At 50.2% G+C, this 24,333-nt stretch overlaps 1 protein-coding gene across 1 annotated transcript; it reads right to left on the reverse strand.

Moving 5' to 3' along the window:
• Positions 1-244: 244 nt before the first annotated feature.
• Positions 245-21,898, reverse strand: SUN5 (Sad1 and UNC84 domain containing 5). Its single transcript, XM_005568714.4, has 13 exons — positions 21,728-21,898; positions 20,332-20,390; positions 20,057-20,131; positions 18,740-18,806; positions 17,603-17,664; positions 15,184-15,233; positions 13,872-13,906; positions 13,170-13,278; positions 6,675-6,753; positions 4,117-4,232; positions 2,189-2,356; positions 1,560-1,646; positions 245-420 (listed from the first exon to the last, which is right to left on the reverse strand). The coding sequence occupies exons 1-13, from the start codon at positions 21,802-21,804 to the stop codon at positions 274-276; spliced, it is 1,131 nt and encodes a 376-aa protein (XP_005568771.2). The 5' UTR covers positions 21,805-21,898; the 3' UTR covers positions 245-273.
• Positions 21,899-24,333: the final 2,435 nt, after the last annotated feature.

Here is a 24,333-nt window from a genome sequence, read left to right on the forward strand (position 1 = left end):
GTACAGGAGTCAGACTGCTTGGGTTTGAATCCTGGAGCTGCCATTTGTTGGCTGTCACCTGCAGCAAGTCAGTTTGCTGCTTGGAGCCTTCACTGTCCCCATCTGTGAATGGGGTCTCCTGGGGCTGTTGAGAAGGTGCCTGGGCACCCGGCATGGGATTAACCATTGCTAACCATCAAATGCTCAGAGGTCAAAGGCTAGCCCACTCTCTCTCTTTGGGGCCAAAAGACACTCAGCCTTGGTCTGGGGGTGAAGATAAAATTTTAATCTGTCTCAGGGTAGGGGTTCTGGTGAGGCTTGCTCTCCGGGCGGGGCCACAGAGCCATGCACTCGCACGCGGTACAGGCAAGTGAAGGCTGGGTTCCCCCAGTTGCTTGAGATCTTCACCTTGACTGCACCGAAAGCCCGGGCCGGCTGGTTCTGGAAGAGAATCAGTCACAGAGGCAGCTCACCCATAGACTCCCACCCTGCCTGTCCAAAGGTGGGAACTTTCCCATTTCATAGGTGGGAAAACTAAGGCCCAGAGAGGAGGATGGACCGTCCCAAGGCCTCACAACAAGTCGATATTCAGGAGTTCTTACTGAAGATGCTGAGGTCAGAAGGACGGACACGCTATGGGTGAGGAAATGTCCCGGCCTTGGTGCTGTGGGATCTTGGGCAAACCTCCACCCTTTCTGGGCCTCAGTCCTCCACTCCTGCCCTGCCCCCCCGCCCATAAGATGGGAGTGGTAATATCTGCTTCCCAGGATTGCCGTGGGCATGAAATGAGATTTGGGGGCCAGGTGGCCTCTGGAAGCGAATCAGTCACAGAGGCGGCTCACCCATAGACTCCTGGTACATAGTAAGTGCTCTGTAAGTGAGGCCCCTCCCCGTTTTTGCCAAGCAAGAGGGGGTGGAGCCTGTGTTTATTACTCTCCCTATCTAGTGCAAAAAGTGGGGCAGGCTTGGCCTTCACTGGATGGTTTCAACCTCCCAGGGAAAGACAGAAGGGGAAACTGAGGCTCCAGAGAAGCAGGGCTTGGTCCAAGCTCACACATAATTTGTGGTTGGGCCGAGATTCAGGCCAGTATGAGTTTGATTCCTAAGCCTGAACATTCGCCCTGTCAAGCCCCAGGGCCATTCCAGTGGTCACTCCTCCGGACCTGCTTCTGTCTCCAAACCCCTCTCCTTCAGGCCTCAGTTTCCCCACCTGTGGTTGGATCAGGTGCTGATTATGGGGTCACCCACTAGGGAGACTCTGCCTTTGGAACCAGCAGCCCCTGCCCAGTGGGAACCTCTTGCTCAACGTCTGCTGTCCCTGGGAAGAAACGCAGCAAGACGGCTCCCGGGCGCATCAGGGGAAAGGGGACACAGCCACAGGCGGTGGGATCTCCCTGGAGTCCCACTTGGTCCTGGGTAGCGGCTCCCACTCTCTGAGTCTCAGTTTCCCTGTCTGTCAAACAGGTTAGTCATGACTGGGCACCTCCTGGCGATACTGGGGGATGAAGAGGGGGCCCTGGGTACAGACTACACACTGTGCATTCAGCAGGTGCTCAGCACAGGCGGCTCTTCGCGGGTACCTGGAGTGGGAACATCTGGATGATGCTTTCTGGCTGAAACTGAAATGCCCCCAGGAACACCTCCTCCTTGGGGGAGCCCTCCATGCCCTGTGGAACCAGAACCAAGGTGATGGTGTCAGATACAAGCAGGGCCTTCAGAGGGTGTCTCCCCTCTCCAGTGGAGACTTGCACATTCCCCAGGATGGGAGCTCACTACCTCTTTGGGCACCGTTTCACTGCAGCACAGTGTAATGAACAGGAAAGAGCATTGGCCTGGGAGTCAGAGGCTGAGGGTCTATTTCTAGCTCTGTCATTGACTTGTAGGATTTCCCTGATCCTTCTCTGGACCTTATTTTACTAAGATAGTTCAGATGATGCTTCTGACCTTCTTAGCAAAATGGGGGCTCCATGGTCTCTGAAGATTATCTTGGCTCTGAAAAGCTGGGTTTGAAATAGAGTAGCTGTTTATCCCCTACCCCTGAAGGCTAAAATCAGACCCCAGCCCTGGCCACTTCCAGCCTTAACCAAGCTGCATCCAGCCCCTCCAGCCTGCATGCGTTGTGCAGATACTGCTTACCCCAGGCCTGGAATACCACTGTTGGAAGGTTGTTCCCTTAGCTAAGCATAGCTCCCTACAGGGCAGTGCTCACGTAGATGACGAAGTCCTTGGGGGCAGTGTCCAGGCTGCCTGATGGCGAGATGGTCTTGGGGATGTGCTGCAGTGTGAGGTTGGACAGGTAGACCTTCTGAGCCAATTGGATGGTCACCTGGCCGCGGTTACCCTCAAAGGCCCAGCAATTGCCAGGTGTCACGTTGGGCTAGAAGAGGCAAGTACAATAAGGGATATGCTGGGTGGGTAGGGGGGTCATCCCACCTTTGATCCCCTGCACTTCCTGGGCCCTCCTGGGTAGGCCAGTCCTTTCTTGTCTCCAAAGCTTGGCTCAAGTGCCACCTCCTCCAGGAAGCTCTTCTGACTGCCCATGCAGGGGTAAGCCTTACCTCAGTTCAATGCAGTAAGGGAGGGGCCTGCTTGGGGCCTCCCAGCCTCCACCCGCTCCCCATTGGCACCCATTCATTCATTAATTTACTCATTCATTCATTCATTCATTCATTCATTCATTCATTCATCCCTCCCATTATTCTTTACATGGTCTCACAATCACCCCATGACTTAGGCACCATCACTATCCCCATTTTGAAGGTGAGGAAACTGAGTTGGGGGAGCAGGACAATGACTGGTCCAGGGCCATGCAGAGCTGGAAGTGCAGCCCAGGGAATCTGACCTTGGAACATGCCATTAACTACCACAATCTCCTGCCCCACAGGAGGGGAAACAGGCCCAGGGAGAGAAAGAGGTTTGACGGAAATCACCCAGGAAAGGCGATTACTCGGTGGGTTCTGAACCTTTGGAGCTGTGGCACGGACAGTCCTTATCTGAACAGTAGATGCTAGCCCAGGGGTGCAGGGGGCTGTGGGCGTCAGGGAAGGCCTCCTGAGGAGCTGGGGCCAAGGGAGTTGAGGAGCCAGCTGGGAAAGGGAGCTGAGGGAACAGCACGGGAAAGGAGCAGGGGCGAACCAGGCTCGATGCTGTGGGGACCTGGAGAGCTCAGTCAGGCCGGAGCTGGGAGAGGGCCCAGGAGGAGCAGAGTCTTGCCTGGGCTGCCTTTCACTACTGCTCCAAACCTGACGGTAGCCAGCGCTTTGCAACCCAATCACTGCCCCCCATACCCCTGCCCCACCTGGATGTGGGCACCACCCTGCACTCCCGGGCCCTGTGCTTGGCCTGTGCCCCTGGGTTCTCTCTGCCTGCAGATCTGCTAGTCCTTGGCTGCCTCCACCAGGAAGCCCTTCGCCCCGTCCGAGCTGAGCAAGGTCAACACCCCAGCTTGACCTCGAGTGCCAAGATCTTGGAGCTCCTTAAGGTAGAACCCGCGGATGAGTGGCTTGTGACCTTCTGGCATCACCCAGGGTCGGCCACTGGGATGAGACTCTCAGCTGGTGTTCACTGAATGAAGGCACCTGCTTTGTGACCAGGACAAGCCCTTTCCTTCTCTGGGCCTCATTTTCCTCATCTGTGAGGCAGGATCCTAGAAGGGTGAGGAGTTCAGGTTTGAACTCTGGCTCTGCTACATACTAGTGACCAGCTGTGTGGCTGCAGTCAAGTGACCTGGCTCTTTGAGCCTCAGTTTCCTCTTCTGCAAAATGGGTCTATGATGGGTCCATGCCCAGTGTAGTCCTGAGGTTTCTCTGACCCTCAAGTCTTAAGGGCTGAGTGGTGGGGTCTCATCCAATGCCAAAGCAAGCTGTCCCTCTGCTTCACTCCTACCCTAGCCCCAGCAGCCCCTGCTGTCTGTTCTCACCTCCTGCCCCCTGCCTTCTTCCCAGCCCCTGCCTAGTCAATAGCCCCCTCCTTCTGTTCCCTGCCTTTGCCCCTGCATGTCTCCTGCTCCTACCTCTAACCCCGCCCCTGCCCCCACTCCCTTTGCTCCCACCCCCTACCTCTTCTGCCAGCTCCTGTCCCCAAACCCTGCCCAGACCACTCCCCTGCCGCTGTCCCATCTCCCGCCATCCCTCCTGCCTCGAGGATCACGTCTGGGGGCTGTGCGTAGTTCCACAGCTGGATCCAGTTCCAGTAGGAGTGGGCCTTCTCATGGTTATAGGTGGCTGATGTGTGCTCAAAGTCAATGCTGGCCCCTGTATAGGAGAAGAGGGTCTCAGTCAAGCAGCCGGGCTTCTGCCTGGTGGAGGGGCCCACTGACGGGCCCTCACTATGTGCCGGGTGAGCACTTTGGATGAGTCACTGGTCCTGTTCTCCTCTAGGAAATGGGATTACAGCCATGTTAATAATGGTAATCATGGTGGCTATTTATTTATTTATTTATTTATTTTGAGACAGAGTCTTGCTCTGTCCCCAGGCTGGAGTGCAGTGGCGTGATCTCGGCTCACTGTAACCTCTGCCTCCCAGGTTCAAGCAATTCTCATGGTGGCTATTATTAGCAGAGCCATGGTGGTGGCAATGGCCCCCACGTCATAGGGCTGCTGTGGCGCTGAGATGAGCCATCAGAGCACATTTCCCAAAGTGCCTGGCACAGGGTGAGCGCTCCCCATGTAACAGTCTTGTGATGACGACCGATACCCATTGTGCGGAGGAGGAAATTCCAGCTCTGGGAGGCTAAGTGAGGCCCCGCATCACTCGGGGGCTGGGCTGACACTATCTGACCCCACGTCTCACTGATCCTGGGGTGCCCGAGTTGGCGGTGCTGCCTGGTAGGGGTCTGCGCCCGAAGCCTGCAGCCCATACTTCGCCTCCTCCCGGCTGTCCCTGAATGGCTCTCACCCGCCTTCTCACAGCCTCCCTTGGTCTGGAATACCTTCTCTCCTCAGCAAGTCTCAGCCCAAATGTTCTCCCGAGTGGGAGGCCTCTCGGCCCAGGTCCCCTCCCTCCTCGCCACCTGCCTTATTCTTCCGGAAGCACTGATTCTTTTTTTTTTTTTATTGAGACAGTCTGGCTCTGTTGCCCAGGCTGGAGTGCAGTGGTGCAATCTCGGCTCACGGCAACCTCCGCCCCCTGGGTTCAAGCGATTTTCCTGCCTCAGCCTCCCGAGTAGCTGGGATAACAGGTGCCCACAGCCACGCCTGGCTAACTTTTTTATTTTTCGTAGAGATGGGGTTTTACCATGTTGGCCAGGGTGGTTTTGAACTCCTGATCTCAGGTGATCCACCTGCCTCGGCCTCCCAAAGTGCTGGGATTACAGGCGTGAGCCACCGCACCCAGCCAAAGCACTGATTCTTGACTGCGGGGTGGGGATGGCTCTGTCCTGCTGACCTGTGTGCCCAGCACCGGGTTTGGAGAAGAGTGGTGGGTGGGGGCGGTGGAGAGCTGAGAACAGCCCGAGCACATAGTAGGGGCTTTATAGATCTTCTGTAACGTGGGGGGGTCTATGGATTCCTGTGCTCTCTCCCACCCCACCCCGTCCCCCATACCCCACCCTGTCCCCCATACCCCACCCCTATCCCCCATACACCACCCTATCCCCATACCCCACCCCGTCCCCCATACCCCACCCTGTCCCACCACCCCACCTCTACCCCCATACCCCACCCCGTCCCCCATACCCCACCCCTATCCCCCAGACCCCACCCTGTCCCCCAGACCCCACCCCTATCCCCCATACCCCACCCCTATCCCCCATACCCACCCTATCCCCCATACCCCACCCTATCCCCTATACCCCACCCTGTCCCCCATACCCCACCCCTATCCCTCATACCCCACCCCTATCCCCCATACCCCACCCCTATCCCCCATACCCACCCTATCCCCCATACCCCACCCCTATCCCCCATACCCCACCCTATCCCCTATACCCCACCCTGTCCCCCATACCCCACCCCTATCCCTCATACCCCACCCCTATCCCCCATACCCCACCCCTATCCCCCATACCCACCCTATCCCCCATACCCACCCCGTCCCCCATACCCCACCCTATCCCCCATACCCCACCCTATCCCCCAGACCCCACCCCGTCCCCCAGACTCCACCCCTATCCCCCATACCCCACCCTATCCCCCATACCCCACCCCGTCCCCCATACCCCACCCCTATCCCCCATACCCCACCCCTATCCCTCATACCCCACCCCTATCCCCCATACCCCACCCCTATCCCCCATACCCCACCCTATCCCCCATATCCCACCCTATCCCCTATACCCCACCCTGTCCCCCATACCCCACCCCTATCCCCCATACCCCACCCCTATCCCCCATACCCACCCTATCCCCCATACCCCACCCCTATCCCCCATACCCACCCTATCCCCCATATCCCACCCTGTCCCCCATACCCCACCCCTATCCCCCATACCCCACCCTGTCCCCCATACCCCACCCTATCCCCCATACCCACCCTGTCCCCCATACCCCACCCCTATCCCCCATACCCCACCCCGTCCCAGACCCCCTTGAGAAAAAACAAACTTGTAGCAAGAAAACCAGCTTGGAGCCGAGGTCAGCTCTGAGGATGAACTTCCCAGTGGCAGATGGAGTAGCACACCAGAACTGAAACCCACCGTTTGTAGAGCTTCTGAGGATGCTTGAGGCAGTCAGATGGTGGGGAAGAGGGTCACCTACCTGTAGACTTCAGGGCAAAGTCTGGCTTTTCGATGTAATCGCCATGTATCATCTTCATTATTTTCTGGGCCACTTTTTGCTGAGAAGGCAGAAAACACAAGTTGTCCCCTGGTGTGTTGTCACGGACTGTGATCTCCACGTGTCCACGGGAGGTAACAGGGGGCTGCAGGATGCTGTCCTCTCCCTAACAGCCTGCCCCTGCCTGTGGAAGCCTGTGGCTCTGTGAAAGCCCAGGAGACACAAAGCCATCCTGACCCCACCCGTGGGTTCACTGGGTGCTTTCAAGTCCATGTGACCGGATGTCATACGAGGGTCCCGGAGTCTCAGTGCGGTTCAGACAGAGGCTCCGACGTCAGGCCAACCTTTACTGTTGTGGGGCCTTGGGCAAGTTACTGCCCCTCTGAGACTCGATTTTCTCGCCTGTAAGATGGGGACAATAATCGTGGCTCCCTCCCACTGTAGGTCCATAAAGCCCCTACTATGTGCCAGGGCTGTTCTCGGCTTCACATATGCTCACCCTTTCCCCTCCTAGCACCCCTAAGAAGTATCACTATTATCATCCTTGTATTAAAGATGAGAATACTGAGGCACAAAGGTGTGGCTTGTTCAAGATCACCCAGCTGGTATGAGGCAGAGCGATCACTGTGGTTCCAGAGTTCAGGCCCTTCACCATTCCACTCTGCTGCCGGATGCAGATGGCAAAGCACTTAGCACAGTAGGTGCACAATAAATACCAGCTGTTCTTTTTATTAGACTCTTCCCAGTGGTGGAAGATTCTGTTTTCCAAAAACGACTGCAACAGGGTCTCCCATTCCAGGCTCTTCTTTCACGGTGACCTCCCACTGAGAGTTGGGGTCTCAGCCCACCAGTCTGGGCTTATGACTACGGCAGAAGTGATGCTGTGTGACTTCTGGGGCTAAGTGCTAAAAAACGATACAGCACTGCTTGGTTCTCTGGGCACACTCACTCCTGGAGGCCAGCCGCCATGTTGAGAGGAAGCCCAGGTCACACGGAGAGGCCACAGATGGGTGCTTTGATCAACAGCCCTGAGTCCCAGTTGACAGCCGGCATCAATCTCCAGTCACGTGAGTGAATCCAGATGATTCCAGCCCCCGATGTAGAGTCACCTCCAGCTTTCAAGTCTTCCCAGCTGAGGCCCCAGATACCATGGAACACAGACAAGCCATCTCCACTGTGTCCTGTCTGAATTCCTAACCCACAGAATCTCTGAGCACAAGTGGTTGTTTTATACCACTACGTTTTGGGATGGTTTGCTACGCGGCAATGGTAACTAGAACAATAGCCAGGGTGTTACAAGGCAGTGATTATGATTCTATTTTGTTGATGTGCAAACTGGAGGCTCAGAGAGGTTGATGACCTGCCTGAGGTTACACAGCTCCAAAAGGCAAAAAATCCCCAACTCCTCCCTTCGTTGGCTGGAGACAATAATCTCACCTATTACTTTTCAAAACTGGGTCGCCAACCCCAAGGAATTTCCCTGATGGCCCCCACCCTCTCTCTGCCCCAAGGCTGGGCGCAGTCTTCTTCTCTGGGATCCACAGGTTCTGGACTCTGCCTTGAGGGCAAGGACAAGCTCTAGTTGATCCCCGATCCTGGATTCCCAGCACGCTGCAGGCACTTAATGATTGCGCATCGATTAGTGCATGCCTTTGGATTCTACCTTTATTTAAAGGCAACAGACATTTAGGGAGCACTTACCATATGACAGACATTAGTCTAAGTTTACATGAATGACCACGTCTAATCCTTACAACTCATCTTCTAGATGAAGAAACTGAGGCACAAAGATGGTAAGTAAATTGATCAGAGTCACACAGCTTATAGGTGGTAGGGATGAAATTCAAAGCCCAGCAACCTGACTCTAGAGCCAGTCCTTTTAATCGCTATACCTTACTGCCTTTGTAAGTCGTAGCGGGGCCTCCCTCCCCACTGCAGACGAAACACCTGGCAAGAGCCTCACTTGATAGTGAGTGACTGACACGGTCCCTCCTCCTCAGTCTGTCTGAACAGAGCTTAGAGGGGAGATTCAGGGGCACTGGAGACCTAGGACTCTGGGACAATAAAAGATAAAGATGAGTTTTAGCAAAGTTTTCCTGAATCTTCCACAATGGGATCCTTTGTGAACTCTTTTAAAAATTCAGCTTCTGGGTAAAGATGATGGATTGAAGACATCATCTAATTTTACTTTCTCCCAACGCCCCATTACAGCTTCAGTAAAAGGATTTAAAAAGACCAAACCCATATGAACAGGAAGCATAGGAGAGGAGAAAACCAGCCTGCGGCGTATGGTTGTGCATGTTGCGCACTGCAGAAAGGTTCCCAGTTAAGGGGCCCTGTGTGGGGGCTGAAACCCAGCTCTTCAACTGTTCTTTGATTTGGAGGAAGGTGCATTTTGCAATTCATTTGCCCAGCACAGGTAGCTTTTTCCAGGCTGCAAAAAGGCACAGTGTGTCCCAGCAGTGGCCCTGGAGACAGCAGTAATATTCTAGAAGTTGTCCTACACATTGTAGGATGTTTAGCAGCATCCCTGGCTACCCACTAGGTGCCAGTAGCATCTCCTCCTCACATTGTAACAACCCAAAATATCTCCAGACATTGCTAACTGTTCCCCAGGGGGCAAAATACTCCCCAATTGAGAACCACTGATTTAGCAAAAATGAGAAATCTGAATCTGAAACTGGCCATCCTCAAAAAGCTCAGGATTTGTGGCCTTGGGTGCCTCTGAAATTGGGGTGGAGGATTGGGTGTTAAGCCATTTAAGAGGAATCTCCAGATTCCCTGGGGACTCCCTCTTACTCTGAGAAGCTGAGTGACTTCTCTGCTCCCCAGCAGAAGACTAGAAGTTATTCTGGAGAGGGTAAAACAGAGGGCTTCTGTTGGGACAGGTGAAGGTTTCTTAAATAGGACACCCAAAGCACTGCACATAAAAGGTAGATGCACTTGACTTAATTAAAATTAGACATTTTTGTCACCATTGAGAGTGAAAAGCTACACTATAGCCTGGGAGAAGATATTTGCAATATATACATCCAATAAAATATGTTTACCCAGAACACATAAGAACTCCTACATATCAATAAGAAACGGCACTCTCCCCCAAAAGGCAACAGACAAAATCCAAATGGCCACTGGATACATGAAAAGACACTCCACATTATTAACAACCAGAAATGCAAATTAAAGCCATAGTGAGATACCACTTCTCACCCTGCAGAATAAAGTAAAAAAGACTTGGCCGGGCGCGGTGGCTCACGCCTGTAATCCCAGCACTGTGGGAGGCCGAGGCAGGTGGATCATGAGGTCAGGAAATCGAGACCACAGTCTCTACTAAAGACCGAAACCCCGTCTCTACTAAAAATGCAAAAAAAATTAGCTGGGGCCGGGCGCGGTGGCTCAAGCCTGTAATCCCAGCACTTTGGGAGGCCGAGACGGGCGGATCACGAGGTCAGGAGATCGAGACCATCCTGGCTAACAAGGTGAAACCCCATCTCTACTAAAAAAAAAAATACAAAAAACTAGCCGGGCGAGGTGGCGGGCACCTGTAGTCCAAGTCACTCGGGAGGCTGAGGCAGGAGAATGGCGTAAACCCGGGAGGCGGAGCTTGCAGTGAGCTGAGATCTGGCCACTGCACTCCAGCCTGGGTGACAGAGCGAGACTCCGTCTCAATAAAATAAAATAAAATAAATAAAGTAAAAAAGACTTATGATACCAATTGGTGAGGATGTGGGACAACTGGAATTTGCATATACTTTTCACAGGAGTGTAAATTGAAAAACTATTTGGCAGCATCTAATAACATGAACACACTCATACCATATGATCCAGCAATTCCACTCCTAGTTATATCTACTCCCAAGATCGATAAGTATATATGTTCACCCAGTGATAGGAAAAAAAATTAGAATTGTTCAGGAGCTGACATTCAAATAACAGGAGCTTCAAAAATGAGAATAGAGCAAATGGTGCTGGGGGAAATCACCAATTTAGTCACATGAATAAATAACATTTCTTAGGCCCGAAGGCCAGGAGTTTCCAGATTGACAGGTTCCAAAGGGTGGCCAGCCCATAGGCACATCTGTGGAAGCAACAAGGACCAGATGAACTAAAATTCTACAGAGCAGAACTTTATTCTTACAATCAGCAGAGTGATTATAAGGACTGGCTCATTTTTTTGTCTGTTTGTTTTAAATTTTGACAATTCTAGGCATGGGCTAAGGATCTGGGCTTAGGCCAGACACTGGGCTGCTGCTACTAGTGAAAGAGAAAGAAGCAAAGTTTTTAATGGTGACAAAGAGCTAAAGTAACAAAATTGGGGACTTGAGGAGCCTTAAATATGGCCAGTTTTTTTCACAAGGTCTTAACTGAATTTCAAGACTATAGGAGGCTATAGGCCACTTCAAGTGTTTCTGAAAGGCAGAATAAAACTTCACATCTTCACAGTGCTTTGGAAATGAAGTCCCTTTGAGGGAGGGCACCTCAAAACACAACAAGCAAGAGATCAAAGTCTTAGAATAGTGATTCTCTCTGGTATGTGTCAGAACCACCTGGAAGGCTTGCTGGGACACAGATGATTGGTTCTCGTCTTCAGAGCCTCTGATTCAGAAGGTCTGAGTGAGGCCTATTAACTGGAATTGCTAACATTTTCCCAGGTGATACTCGTGATGCAGGCACGTGGGCTGTACTTGGAGCTCCATTGCCCTAGAAGGGGTGGTGGTGAGTCAATACCGTGCTTCAGCTGCATTTCACCTGGGGGCACTAAACCAATTCTGGGCACAATTAGCAGCCAAGAATCCACGTTTGCCACTGGCAGAGAAGGCTGCCACCAGGTCCAGAGATTTTTGCGTTCATGCAGGGGTGAGAGACAGATTTGGAGACTTGTGAGGCCTCAAACATATGGTAAGTCTTTGCCACTAAGACAGTTGCCAAATTTTTGAAGTTGCATGGGAAGGAGTCTAAAGAATGAAGCTTAAAACCTCTGGATAAATCTTTTAAAAATTGTGATCCAGGTCTGTCTGAACTAGCTTAACACATGTCTAGATAGAAGTGACCAGTCTATTTCATCTTCCTTATAAAGAAAAGGGGAACTTTCTCTAGTGGAATTATAATTATTTGGAACAGCTACAGTTCTTTCATATACAATATTCAGAAACCACTAAAAGTTACTAGACTTGAAGAGGCAAGACCATATGATTGATACCCAAGATAAAAAGCAGAAAACAGAGGGAGGCCACAGATGATCCAGATATTAGAGTTAGCAGACAAGGATTTTTAAAATAACTGTTGTTAACGTGTTAATTAAAATAAAGGAAAAGATGGACAACATAGGTTAAATGTTGGAGAATTTCACCACAGAATTAAAGTCTGGAAAAAAATCAAGTGTATATCCTAGAACTAAACAATGCAGTATCTGAAATTAATAACTAAGGCTGGAAGCGGTGGCTCAAGCTGTAATCTCAGCACTTTAGGAGGCTGAGGCAGGTGGATCACTTGAGGTCAGGAGTTCAAGACCAGCCAAGTCGACAGGTGAAACCCTGTCTCCACTAAAAATACAAAAATTAGCTGAGTGTGGTAACACGCACCTGTAATCCCAGCTACTCAGGAGGCCGAGGCATAGGATTCACTTGAACCCAGGAGGCAGAGTTTGCAGTGAGCCAAGATTGCGCCACTGCACTCCAGCCTGGGTGACACAGGGAGACTCTATTAAGAAAAAAAAAAAAAAAGAAAAGAAAAGAAAGAACTAAATGCATAGATTTAATAGTAAATTGGAGAGACAGAATGATGCAAGATTATTAGTAAACCTGAAGAAAGGTTAATAGGAAAATATCAAAACATAAGCACATACAGAAAAATAATGAAAAACAAACCAGGTAATAGCATAGGAATCACATGAAGCATTCTAAAGGCCTTCAAAGCATAGGCCTAGCATAGGTGTAATTAGAATCCAAGGAAAGGAGACAGATAATGGAAAGAAGAAATATTTTAAGAGATAAAAGGTAAAAGTTTCCCAAAACTATTGAAAAATATCAACCCACAGATTCAGTAAGCTCAGTAAACCCCAAACCAGTTTATATGAGGAACATTAGAGACAAAAAAGAGTGTTCTACAAGCTCCCAGGGATAAAAAATAGATCAGACTCAAAGGATCAATAATAAGACTGACATTAGACTTCTCAATAGCAACAGTATAAACTATAATACAGTGGTGGGCTTCCTTCAAAATTCTCAGGAGAAATTATTTCATATTTAGAATTCTATACCCAGCCAAACTATCAACCAAGTGCAAGGATAGAAAAAGATGCTTTTAAAAATATAAGCACTAAAAAATATACTTCTTTCACTCTTTTCCTGGAAGTCACTGGGGGGTGTGCTCCATCAAAATGAGAGATAAAACCAAGAAAGAAGACTTGAGGTATAGGAAACAGGACATCAAACAGAGAGAAATTAGATGTTTGGGGCAGAATGGCCAGTGTCTCACCTCATCAGACATGGCTTCCATCTCCTGGAGCTTGGCAATGAGCAGGTTCATGCTACCTCGGAGGTCCTGGATTTCCCCACTGTGATGTCTCACCTTCTCCTGGTACAACCTTATCAGGAAGGAGTGATAACAAGAACGGGTTGATTTGTGATGCTGTTGTTGTTACCCTCAGATTTTCCCTTTGCTAGTTGGCTCTCAAAGAATGAGTTTCAGATTTTCCTACTCTCTTGGTCCCATCCCTCGACCCATTCACCAGGTTATTATCTCTAAAACATTACTTATTCTCTTTTTTTCTGCTTGGAATATCCTTATGCCCAGCTCATTCCTTCCAAATATTCCTATTTTGTCTGCAATTAAGGATGCTGCCATCATGTGGTGTCTTGGTTAAAATTTCTTCTCAGCTACCATTTGCCGAGTACTGACTATGGGTCAGGAACTATTCAAGACACTTCACATCTTCTTTAATGCCCATAGTTGCCAAGAGCAAGATGGGTGTTATGCTTCATCTCATAAATGAGGAGTCAAAGGCCCAGAGAGAAGAGGTGACTTGCCTAAGGTCAGCCATGTAGAAGGTATGGGAGTTAGGATTTAAACCCAGGTTGGTCTGACTGCAGAACCTACATTTGTAGCCAATACACCTCAGATTCTGGCTATAGCTCTGCTTTTAGGTAATAATATGGTTACTCAGAAGATTCCTCTTACCTCAAGCTCTGCAGTGGACCATTTATGCTGTCATCCTGGTGGAGTATTGAGAAAAGTAAGGGATCTCCTTCAGATGGCTTAATCTGGCCCCAGGAGAACTTCATCCATCTATTTTCCCACAATTATAAACCCATACATTCATCCACTTTCCTGTTGACTCTTCCATCCATCCACCTACCTATCATTTATCCAAACTCTAATTTACTGTCCTTTTTATTCATCTATCCACATTTTTATCCATCCAACCACACCTTCATCCATCCACCCTTCTACCCAAGCACCCTCCCTTATCAATCTCTTCTTCCAACTCCCCAACCTCCCCGATCTGTTTACACTCCAACCCATATACCACTATCCATCTACCCACTCTTTCATCCATCCATCTATCCACCAACCTACCCATCCACTCATCTATCCCATCTGCTCTTCCATCTACCCATCATTTCATCCATCTATTCACCTATTCATGTATTCATCTAGCCTCCTATCTCTTTCCTCCAGTCCTACATCCATCAAATCCAACCTTCCATCTGTCCATCCTCCCATCCATTCTCTCTCCATGCACACTCCCATCTGGCCATCCAGTCATCCAACACTGACAGTGGCAACCCTCTTGCTGGCACCAAACTAAACATTGCTGGGGTGAATAGGACCTGGCTCCTTCTTTCAAGAAGCTGCCAGTACAGTTGGAGAGACAGTCATGACCACAGAAAATTATAGGAGGAAAGAGGAATGTGACCACTTCTGCCTGGGTGTTTCTAGAGGAGGTGACATTTTAGCTGGACCTTGATGGATATGAAGGGGTTTAGAAGGAGGAAAAGAGGAGAGGGAGGTACAGGCCTTTTGGATCCCCTTTCTGAGGTCCTCTGAGACTTTTTGCGGACCTCAAGTAGGAGTTTCGCCACTTATTTCCTCCTCCTTCCTCCTCAGAAACCCGAAAGCAAATGAGTATCATTGCTGTTAAGCAGAATGACAAGCTGCCTTAAGTACAGAAATGTGTTCCCTGTTATCACCACCCCACTTTAAGTGGGGCCTTGAGAAAGGAGAGATGGGTCATCTTTGAGAGTAAAAGACAGGAGAGCCATCTTGGAGGAGGGACTATTGCATCCAATCTTTGAAAGTCACCTCTGGCAGAAGAGATGGGTTCTAGGTGGGTGGCACGATGAAGACAGAGATTTGGATCTGGATCTGGGTTAAGTCAGGAACTGATTAGGGGCCTGATTTGGTGAGAATGAGTGGAGCTATGGAGGTGATATTGACTGGTTAGGGTGAGACCAGTGAGCCGTGGGGCCTGAGGGGGTTGCACACTCACCTGCCAGACTTTCATTTTCGATGGTAAGTGAATAGAAAACATCCAGAATCCTGTGAGGCCATGAGAATAAGAATGAGCCATTTAACATGCAAGATGAAGAGCTTAGGCACTGGAGTTAAGGCGTCTGGGCTCAAATCCCAGCTATGCCACTTGCCAGCATTGTGCAACACTGGGGGAGTTACTTAATGCTCTATGCCTCAGTTCCCTCCTCTGTAAAAATATGAATAACAATAATATCCACTTTGTGATCAAATGATATCAAATGTGTAATATGTGGCACATCAACCAAGTCATCTGTGGCTCTCCCTTCCCTGTTCCAACTCTACTGGGGACAACTGGCAAAGAGAAGAAGGCACTCTGCATTTTTGATCTCCATGCTGGCTGAAAAGCCACCATTCAAGCCATTATTTAAAAGTCTTGACGGGCGCGGTGGCTCATGCCCATAATCCTAGCACGTTGGAAGGCCGAGGCAGGCAAATCACTTGAGCCCAGGAGTTCAAGACCAGCCTGGCCAATGTGGCGAAACCTGGTCTCTACAAAAAAATTCAAAAATTAGTCAGGTGTGGTGGTGCACGTCTGTAGTCCCAGCTACCTGGAGGCTGAAGTGGGAGGATCACTTGTGCCAGGAAGTCGAGGCTGCAGTGAGCTGTGATCCACTGCACTCCAGCCTGGGCAATAGAGTGAGACCCCGCCTAAAAAACCCAGCTTTTACTGAGGCAGGAGAATCGCTTGAACCTGGGAGGGAGAGGTTGCGGTGAGCAGAGATCATGCTGCTGCACTCCAGCCTGGGCGACAGAGACTCTGTCTCAAAAAACCCCAAAAACCAAAAACCAAAAACAACCTTTAAAATTTATTTGTTGTTCTTGATAAAACCCTCAACGAACTAGGAATAGAAGGGAACCTCCTCACCGTGATAAAGACCATCTATGAAGAACTCACAGCTCATATCCTCTTTAATGGTGAAAGACTGGGCGCTTTTCCCCTAAGATCAGGGATGAGACAGGGATGCTTGTTCTTGCTAATTCTATTTAACACGGTACTGGAGATTCTAGCCTGGCCAATTAGTCAAGAAAAAGAAGTAGGCCAGGCGTGGTGTCTCACACCTGTAATCCTAGCACTTTGGGAGGCCGAGGTACGATGGTTTGAGGCTAGGAGTTCTAGACCAAACTGGGCAACACAAGACTCCATCTCTACAAAAAAAAAAAATAAATAAACAAATAAACAAAAATAAAAAAATTAGCTGGGGGTGGTGGTGCACGCTCATAGCCCTAGTTACTCAGCAGGCTGAGGTGGGAGGATCACTTGAACCCAGGAGTTCGAGGCTGCAGTGAGCTATCAATGCACCACTGCACTCCAGCCTAAGTGACAGAGGGAGACCCTGTCTTAAAAAAACAAAAAAGAAGTAAAGCTCGTCCAGATTATCATGCAGAAAAGAGTTAAACTACCACTATTTGCAAATGACATGATCTTGCATTAGAATTCTAAGGGATCCGAGATTAGGTGTCTTGCATTGTGTTGTAACTAAAAATTGGGTTCAGCAAGGTTGCAGGATATAAGATCAAGGTACAAAAAGTCAGCGGTATACACTAGCAATAGATAACCTGAAAACAAAATTAAGAAACCCATTTCGAATAGCATCACAATAAAGGTGTTATTTAGGCCGGGCGCAGTGGCTCACACCTGTAATCCCAGCACTTTGGGAGGCCAAGGCGGGTGGATCATGAGGTCAGGAGTTCAAGACCAGCCTGGCCAAGATGATGAAACCCCATCTCTACCAAAAATACAAATATTAGCGGGGAGTGGTGGTGCGCACCTGTAATCCCAGCTACTCAGGAGACTGAGGCAGAGAATGGCTTGAACCCGGGAGGTAGAGGTTGCAGTGAGCCGAGATTGTGCCACTGTACTCCAGCCTGGCAACAGAGTGAGACTCTGTCTCAAAAAATCAAGGTGTTATTTATCGAAGTCCTCGTTGTTGGATTTTAAAGCAAGACAGTTCTCTAGGATTCAGTGTTCATTTTCCCATGGGAAGCTGATTCTCCCTGCTTCCCCCAACCCCAGCCTCCACTCCAAAGCCAGTATATTTCAGTGGAGGGAGGAGATTCCTTTGCTTGGGAAAGCTAAGCTGTGTGGTAGGAGGTTGGGGGCGGGTGGCTGGAAAGAAGCCATGGAAACCCAGAAAGCGGGAGTAACAATGTTTATAACACGGTTTGGGGAGAGCTTTATAATTTCCGAAGCATTTCTTGGCTTCCAAAATATTTTCATGGTCATCACTTAATTTCATAATTTTCACAGCAACACCCATCAGGCGGATGGGGAAACTGAGTCATGTGGAGGGGCAGTGTCTTGCCCAGTGTCCTATAATCAGTGCCAGGGCCCAGGAATACCTCGACCTGGGACTGGGCAGGGCCCTGGGACGCACCGAAAGCACAGAGGAGCAGAATGCCTGTCTTCTCCATGAGCTTCTGGCACAGCAGCTTGCATCTGGAAGGCAGGGAGTGGTGGTCAAGGTCAGGTGGGCGAGGCGCTGCCAAGTGTTCACCCTCCTCTTTGTCACTCTCTTTCTCCGTAGGCATGCTGTTTGCCCTATCCCTTCTTCTCTCCCTGGTAAATGTGTCCTTCAGGATTCAGCTCAAATGTCCCCTCCTCCAAAGACCTCCACAGGCAGCACTCCCAACCCTCCAAGCTTGCATGTTTTGGTGCCTGCCTTTCCCGCCTGAGTGGGAGCTCATGAGTGGCAGGGCTGAGCTAGGCTCAGAATAGATGTTAAGAAAACATTTAAAATTTAAACTTCAAATGAATGAATGAATGAGGTGGATATCTCTGCTGGAGCTGGGAAGAATTTCCAAGGACAGGAAAGGAAAAGGGAAAGAATGGGGCAGGCCGTCAGGGCAGGAAGAACAGCATGTGGTGGGCTGGGTGCGGTGGCTCATGCCTGTAATCCCAGCACTTCGGGAGGCTGAGGTGGGAGGATCGTTGGGGTTTGAGACCAGCCTGGGCAACATGGTGAAACTCTGTCTCTACAAAAAATACAAAAGTTAGCCAGATGTGGTGGTGTGTGCCTGTAGTCCCAGCTACTTGGGAGGCTGAGGTGGGACGATTGCTTGCACTTGAAAAGTAGAGGCTGCAGTGAGCCGTGATGGCATCACTGCACTCCAGCCCTGGTGTAGAGTGAAACCCTGTCTAAAAACAAAAAACAAACAAACAAAAAAACTTAACAGCATGTGCAAATGTGTGGAGGCGGGAATAGGAATAGGAATGGTGTGTCCAGGGAGTGAGAACCCTGGCCTTGCTGCCCAGTGGGTCCCTGGCAGGAAGCCAATTGAGAGCAGCTTGGAAAGGAAGGGTGGGACAGGATTCCAGGGCCCTGCAGGCTGAGGGGCTGGAGCAATGGGGGGCCACAGTGGTTCTGGGGTGGGGGTGTTTGATAACAGCCAGGTTTAGGATAGCTTTTCTGGTCTGGCTACCAAGGGGTGATCCAAACTGATGGAGGGGCTGTTATGGTCCCCAGCTGCCATTTCCCCCTCCCCATCACCCTCCCGCTGCCTTCCCTGCTCACCTGCACGTGTTAAACAGAACCTGCTGGGCCTGAGTTCTCAGGGAGCAAGCAAAACAGGTGAACCAGGCTGTACAGGAGACAGAAAAGCAGTGAGTCACTGTGCCCTCATCTTCGTTCCACTACAAGGACCTGCTGACCTTTCTGGGGCTGGGGGAGGCCCTGGAGCTGGGCCACTCTCTCAACTTGTTGGCTGAGCCCAGGACAGCACCGGGCTCTGCTTATGGGTATGCACTAGCCTGGAATGAGTACCGGTCACTACAGGTGGACACTGCTTGCCACTGGCAGTTAACAGACGTTTTCTTTCTCCTTCCTTCCTTCCTTCCTTCCTTCCTTCCTTCCTTCCTTCCTTCCTTCCTTTCTTTCTTTCTTTTCTTTTCTTTTCTTTTCTTTTCTTTTCTTTTCTTTTCTTTTCTTTTCTTTTCTTTTCTTTTTTGATAGAGTCTCACTTTGTCGCCTACGCTGGAGTGCACTGGCGTGACCTTGGCCCACTGCAACCTCCACCTCCCGAGTTCAAGCAATTCTCTTGCCTCAGCCTCCTGAGTAGCTGGGACTGCAGGTGTGAGCCACCACGCCCGGCTAATTTTTGTATTTTTTAGTAGAGATGGGGTTTCACCGTATTGGCCAGGTTGGTCTCTAACTCCTGACCTCGTGATCTGCCCGCCTCGGCTTCCCAAAGTGCTGGGATTACAGGCTTGAGCCACCGTGCCTGGCCAATAGACAATAGTGACTCAGGAGCACAAAAGGCCTGGAAGGTAACAATGCCCATTTCTAGACACTGGGAGCTTGGCAAGAGTGGGGGCCTTGTCTGGTTTATCCCAGAATGCCCACTATGGAGCTAGGCAAAAAGTACGGACTCAGAATGGACGGGAAGGTGAGAGGACACGGGGTGGATTGAAGAAGGAAGAAGGGAATGGCTGTCTGGCTTGGAAGATGGATGAATCGGGAGATAAGCGAGAGAATGGGAGGCTGAGAGGATGGGTGGATAAACAGAAAGAGGGATGATTGGGTGGATGTGCCTATGAAATAAGGTCTGGGTGAATTGATGAACTCAACAGGTGGATAAATGGGTGAAACCAGCAGCCAGACTGGTGGTAGAGGAGGGTTGGCAGTTAACTCCTCCTCCAGACCGTAAGCCTCCCTCCCGGTTCCCCTCTCCAACCACCAAAGACATTGGCAGGAATGACACCTCCGATGGGTGGAACTCCAGAGTTCAACCTGCGGCTCCCCTGCAGCCCAGAGCAGGCCTTGCCACCCCCAGGTGGACCCTCTCCCCAGGCCCATGTTGATGACCAAGGCGATTATTCAGTATATACGTACACACACATCCCAGCATGCACTGAGTCAGGCCTAGGGCTTGGGCATTGATGCGCACAGGCAACAGGAAGTTGTCATCTGCAGAGAGCACAGAACTGTCATGTCACTGCCAGCCTCTGGATTTGGTGCTTGCAGAGACCTGGGGAGCATCCAGAGCTTGGTGCAAACATCCCTGCCCTCTGCCCCTTGCTGGGTAGCCCCAGGTTGCCCGTTTGACATCCCTGAGCCTCAGCCCCTCAGCTGCCCATGAAAACACCAGGGCACCTGTCCTTGCTCACTCATGTTTGAGGAGGTGTCCTCTACCATTCTGCTGGTGTTCCGGCCTCGCTGGGCAATCCTGGGGATGATAAGATTCACGGTTGCATTTTACAATTATGAGGAACGTAGTGTCCTTGGAATGTGCATACCGCATTCCAGACTGGGGAGCTGAGGGGCAGAGAAGCTTTCCCAACACCACCAGCCTGGGATTCAGGGACAGACCCAGGTCTGGCTGACCCCAAATCCAGGTATCTATCAAGGAAAAGACCCAGGTTGCAGTGGCAGTCACAGGTGGTTGTCGCCATGTCCCAGAGGTTGGCAGAAGCCTGGTTTTGTTCCTTTGTCTGCTCCTACCCCATGTGATTTTAGGCCATTTTGATTGGTCAAAGCCTGCCGTTGTGCTCCCATTCCCTGTGCTGTGATTGGTTCAAGCGTGAGGAAGTCTGCAGGGGTGAGGTGGGGTGGGGTAGGGGGGTGGTTATGCGGTAAGGGACTTGGGGGAAAAGTTAGGTTTAGGATTAGCTAAATGAGAACCACAGAAAACGATACTTATTCTCCTTCCCCTAGACGGCCACATTTCTGCGTGATATCTGAAACTGTGGTGGCCATCTTGTGACCATGAGAGGGGACTAAAAGAGCAAAATGATGACAGGAACCTGGGTCTTGGGTGGCAGAACCGAGGAATTAATGCACTCCGGAGCCCCCTGCACCTTGGGACGTCTTGATATGTGAGATTTAAAATTTTCCCTTATTAAGTCAAAGCTCCCTAAACATTTTTATCATACCCTCAGTGTATTTATATTGGTTTATTAATAAATTATGTATACACCCAATTATACTAATACATTATTTACCCTTCCCAAATGTACAGATTTAGTGATAACATTCCTGAAGAATACAAATTAAAAGAGGATGAAAGACATACTTTCTAGCATGGCCATTTCTTTTCTCACCTTTGCGGATTGTTTGGTATACTCTCTTGGGATATACACCCAGATTTGGGTGCCCAGAGATAGGCATCATTTTGAGTTGGAATTTCTGTCACCTGCAGCCGGAGGCCTTCTGACAGATAAAGATGGCGAAATACTTGTTTCCTTGTTTCATATCAGTCTCCTGCACTAGACTGTGAGCTCCATGAGGGAAGGGAGCACATCAGGCTGATGCCACACCGTGTTCCCTGTCCTCTGTGCATTGCCTGGCACACAGTAGATGCTCAATATACGTGCTGAAAGGACGGCTGCCTTGCCACTTCCTGGCTGGGAGACTTTGGGAATACCACTGCCAAACCTCTCTGGTCTTGCTGGCTGCCTCTGTACAGTACAGTTGACAATGCTGCTCACCTCCAAGGACAGGGTGGAGGGGCAGCATTTTGTGAACTGCAAAGGGCTGGGCAAAGGGAGGGGGTGCCCTCCTCACCTCCGGGGTCTGGGATTGTGGGCCACATCTTCGAGTGGGGCACCTGGGTCCCCAGGGCTCCTTGAGGACCGTGGCATCGATATCCTTCTCTAGGACTGGGGATGGAGGCGGGGATCTCTGGGAGCTGGTGAGAAGGAAGTGGCTGATGCCTCTGAATGTCCTCTGAAAAGTGCCAGTGGAATCTACCAGGATCAGTGGAGCAGTTGGCACTGTGACCTCACAGAGCAGGTGAGTGAAGGGACAGGGGGTGGGGGCTAGTCTCCAGCTTGGCTCTAGAACTTCCCCCAGAGGAAGCCATTGTGACCCACTTTCCTTTTTTAAGATGGGGAAATTGAGGCATCAAGACAGGAAGGGCCATGCCGGGGTCTCAGGAGCTAGACAGGGGCGAGAGCTGAAGCTCCAGTAACCCAACCATGCTTTTCCGTGTTCCCTAGACCCCTTCCTTGCCCCAAGCTTCCCAGGTTTTTCACCCTCTTAGGTTGCCTGTGAATGCATTTTGTAATGCTGAGCTTCTCACTGGTGGACATTGTGCATAACACAAAATACATGGCATGTGTTGTTGTTTTAATAAAGTTCTACTTTTTGGCTGGGCGCGGTGGTTGATGCCTGTAATCCTAGTATTTTGGGAGGCTGAGGCGGGTGGATTGCCTGAGCTCAGGAATTTGAGACCTGCCTAGGCAACATGGCAAAACCTCTTCTCTACTAAAAATACAAAAAATTGGCTGGGCGTGGTGGTGTGTGCCTGTAATCCCAGCTACTCAGGAGGGAGGCATGAGAATTGCTTGAACTCGGGAGGTGGCAGAGGTTGCCATGAGCCAAAATTGCGCCACTGCACTCTGGCCTGGGCCACAGAGTGAGACTGTCTCCGGAAAAAAAAAAAAAAAAAAAAGTTCTACTTTTTTACTGGGAAAAAAATAAAAGCATAACCAAGTGGAAATGTCAGGCTAAGTTTTTTCTGTTAGCCCTGCCTGTAGGGAGCTTGACTATTTGGACAGCAAAACTAAAATGAATTCACTTTTGCCCCCTGGTGGCAATTGCTTAAAATTGCAGGCTAATGACCAATGGGAAGTGGTCCACATACTAAAACTTGAACATGTAAATATGTTAAGTCACAAGGCAAAGGGGAGCTAAAGCTAGAAGAGGAATTTAAGTTGCTAATCAGTCGATCTTGAGATGGGGAGAATACCCTAGATTACCCATGTGGGTGCAATGTAATGAAAAGGGTCCTTATAAGTAGAAGAGGGAGGCAGGGAGATGGCTGCACAAGAAGCACTCAGCTCAACATGCTGGCTTTGAAGATGGAGGAAAGGACCAGGAGCCAAGGAATAAGGGCGGCTTCTAGAAGCTGGAAAAGGCAGGTGGACAGTTCCTCTCCTACAGCCTCCAGCAAGGAACGCAGCCCTGCCAATACTTCCTTGATTTTAGCCCAGGGAGACCCATCTGAGACTTCAGACCTCCAGAATGGTAACATGATAAATTGTGTCTTAAGTCACTAAGTTTGTGATAATACATTACTGCAGCAAGAGGACACCAATGCAAACCCCCTGAGAATATTCAGTGAAGGGGAAACTCTGAAATGCCACCACTACAATTGTTACAAGGGTCTTTCAAATGTATACTCATTCATTTATTCATTCAACAAATATTTATGCATCCTAGTATGGTCCAGGTGCTGGAAACAGGGCTGAGCAGAACCAGCTCCCATCCCTGTAGATGCAGGCAAAGTGGCTGGCAGAACATTCTGCATATGGCAGGTGCTCACCAAATGGTACTTACCATTGCTGTAGGGAGCTGGTTGAGATCTGAGATGGGCTGGTGAGAGTCTCCCTCTTTTATGTCTACTGGCTGTCACCCAGATGGCTCCTGTGCTGGAAATATTTAGGAAAAGGAAGTGTCCAGGCCAAGAGCAAACACCAAGAGCGGCTTTGGTCAATATTTGCACCTCTGTCCATTGAGTCTGCTGTTTGCATCATCAGCTATGGTGAGGGTGCAGGAGGGCCCTGTCTTATGCACTGGTGGACAGACCAAGGCCAGGAGCAGGGTGTCAGGGAGCTCACAGCAGGCTCTTCTCATTCCTCTTTGCCTCTAGAATAGGGGCAGGGGAGCACTGGTTGGGAGGCAGGGCTGGTTCAAGTGAGCTCCAGCTGCTCAGGGGAGGGCTTGATGGTGTCTGTGGTCAGCTTTGTAGGCACTGGTGGGGGCCTAGCACAGGGTGGCCCTAGGAGCTGGGCCTGATATTTGAGCTGGTGTGGGGTCAGTGGGAGTCAAGGAGTGCCCTGGAGTTGGGGAAAGGCCCCAAGGCATCCTGTGCCAATGAAGAAAAATGGCAAGGCCATCACCTGCTGTGCCCACGTGTATGCACAGACATATATGTACCTCCCCATCCCAGGAAACAGTCCACTCACATACACACATGCACCTAACACCACACACTCACAGACCCACAAACACTCAGTAGGCCAAGCCCACACATGCATACATGTACACAGAACTCCCCACTTCTGTGGTCCTGTCGGATTGTGTGAATAGATACGTAACACCATAAACCAAGACGCCAATGCGCCCATTTCACGTCCACACCCACACTTAAGAGCACACATTTTCCC

This window comes from Macaca fascicularis, chromosome 10 (genome assembly GCF_037993035.2).
Source record: "Macaca fascicularis isolate 582-1 chromosome 10, T2T-MFA8v1.1".
Lineage (NCBI taxonomy): Eukaryota > Metazoa > Chordata > Mammalia > Primates > Cercopithecidae > Macaca > Macaca fascicularis.

Bases quoted from the DNA above. Each gene is read 5' to 3' on its own strand.
- SUN5 (XM_005568714.4), bottom strand. From the start codon at position 21,804: ATGCCACGGTCCTCAAGGAGCCCTGGGGACCCAGGTGCCCCACTCGAA. The intron at 20,391-21,727 runs GTGAGGAGGGCA...TATCATCCCCAG, and splicing joins CACAATCCCAGACCCCGGAG to GATTGCCCAGCGAGGCCGGA. The intron at 13,279-13,871 runs GTAAGAGGAATC...CTTCCTGATAAG, and splicing joins GGTCCACTGCAGAGCTTGAG to GTTGTACCAGGAGAAGGTGA.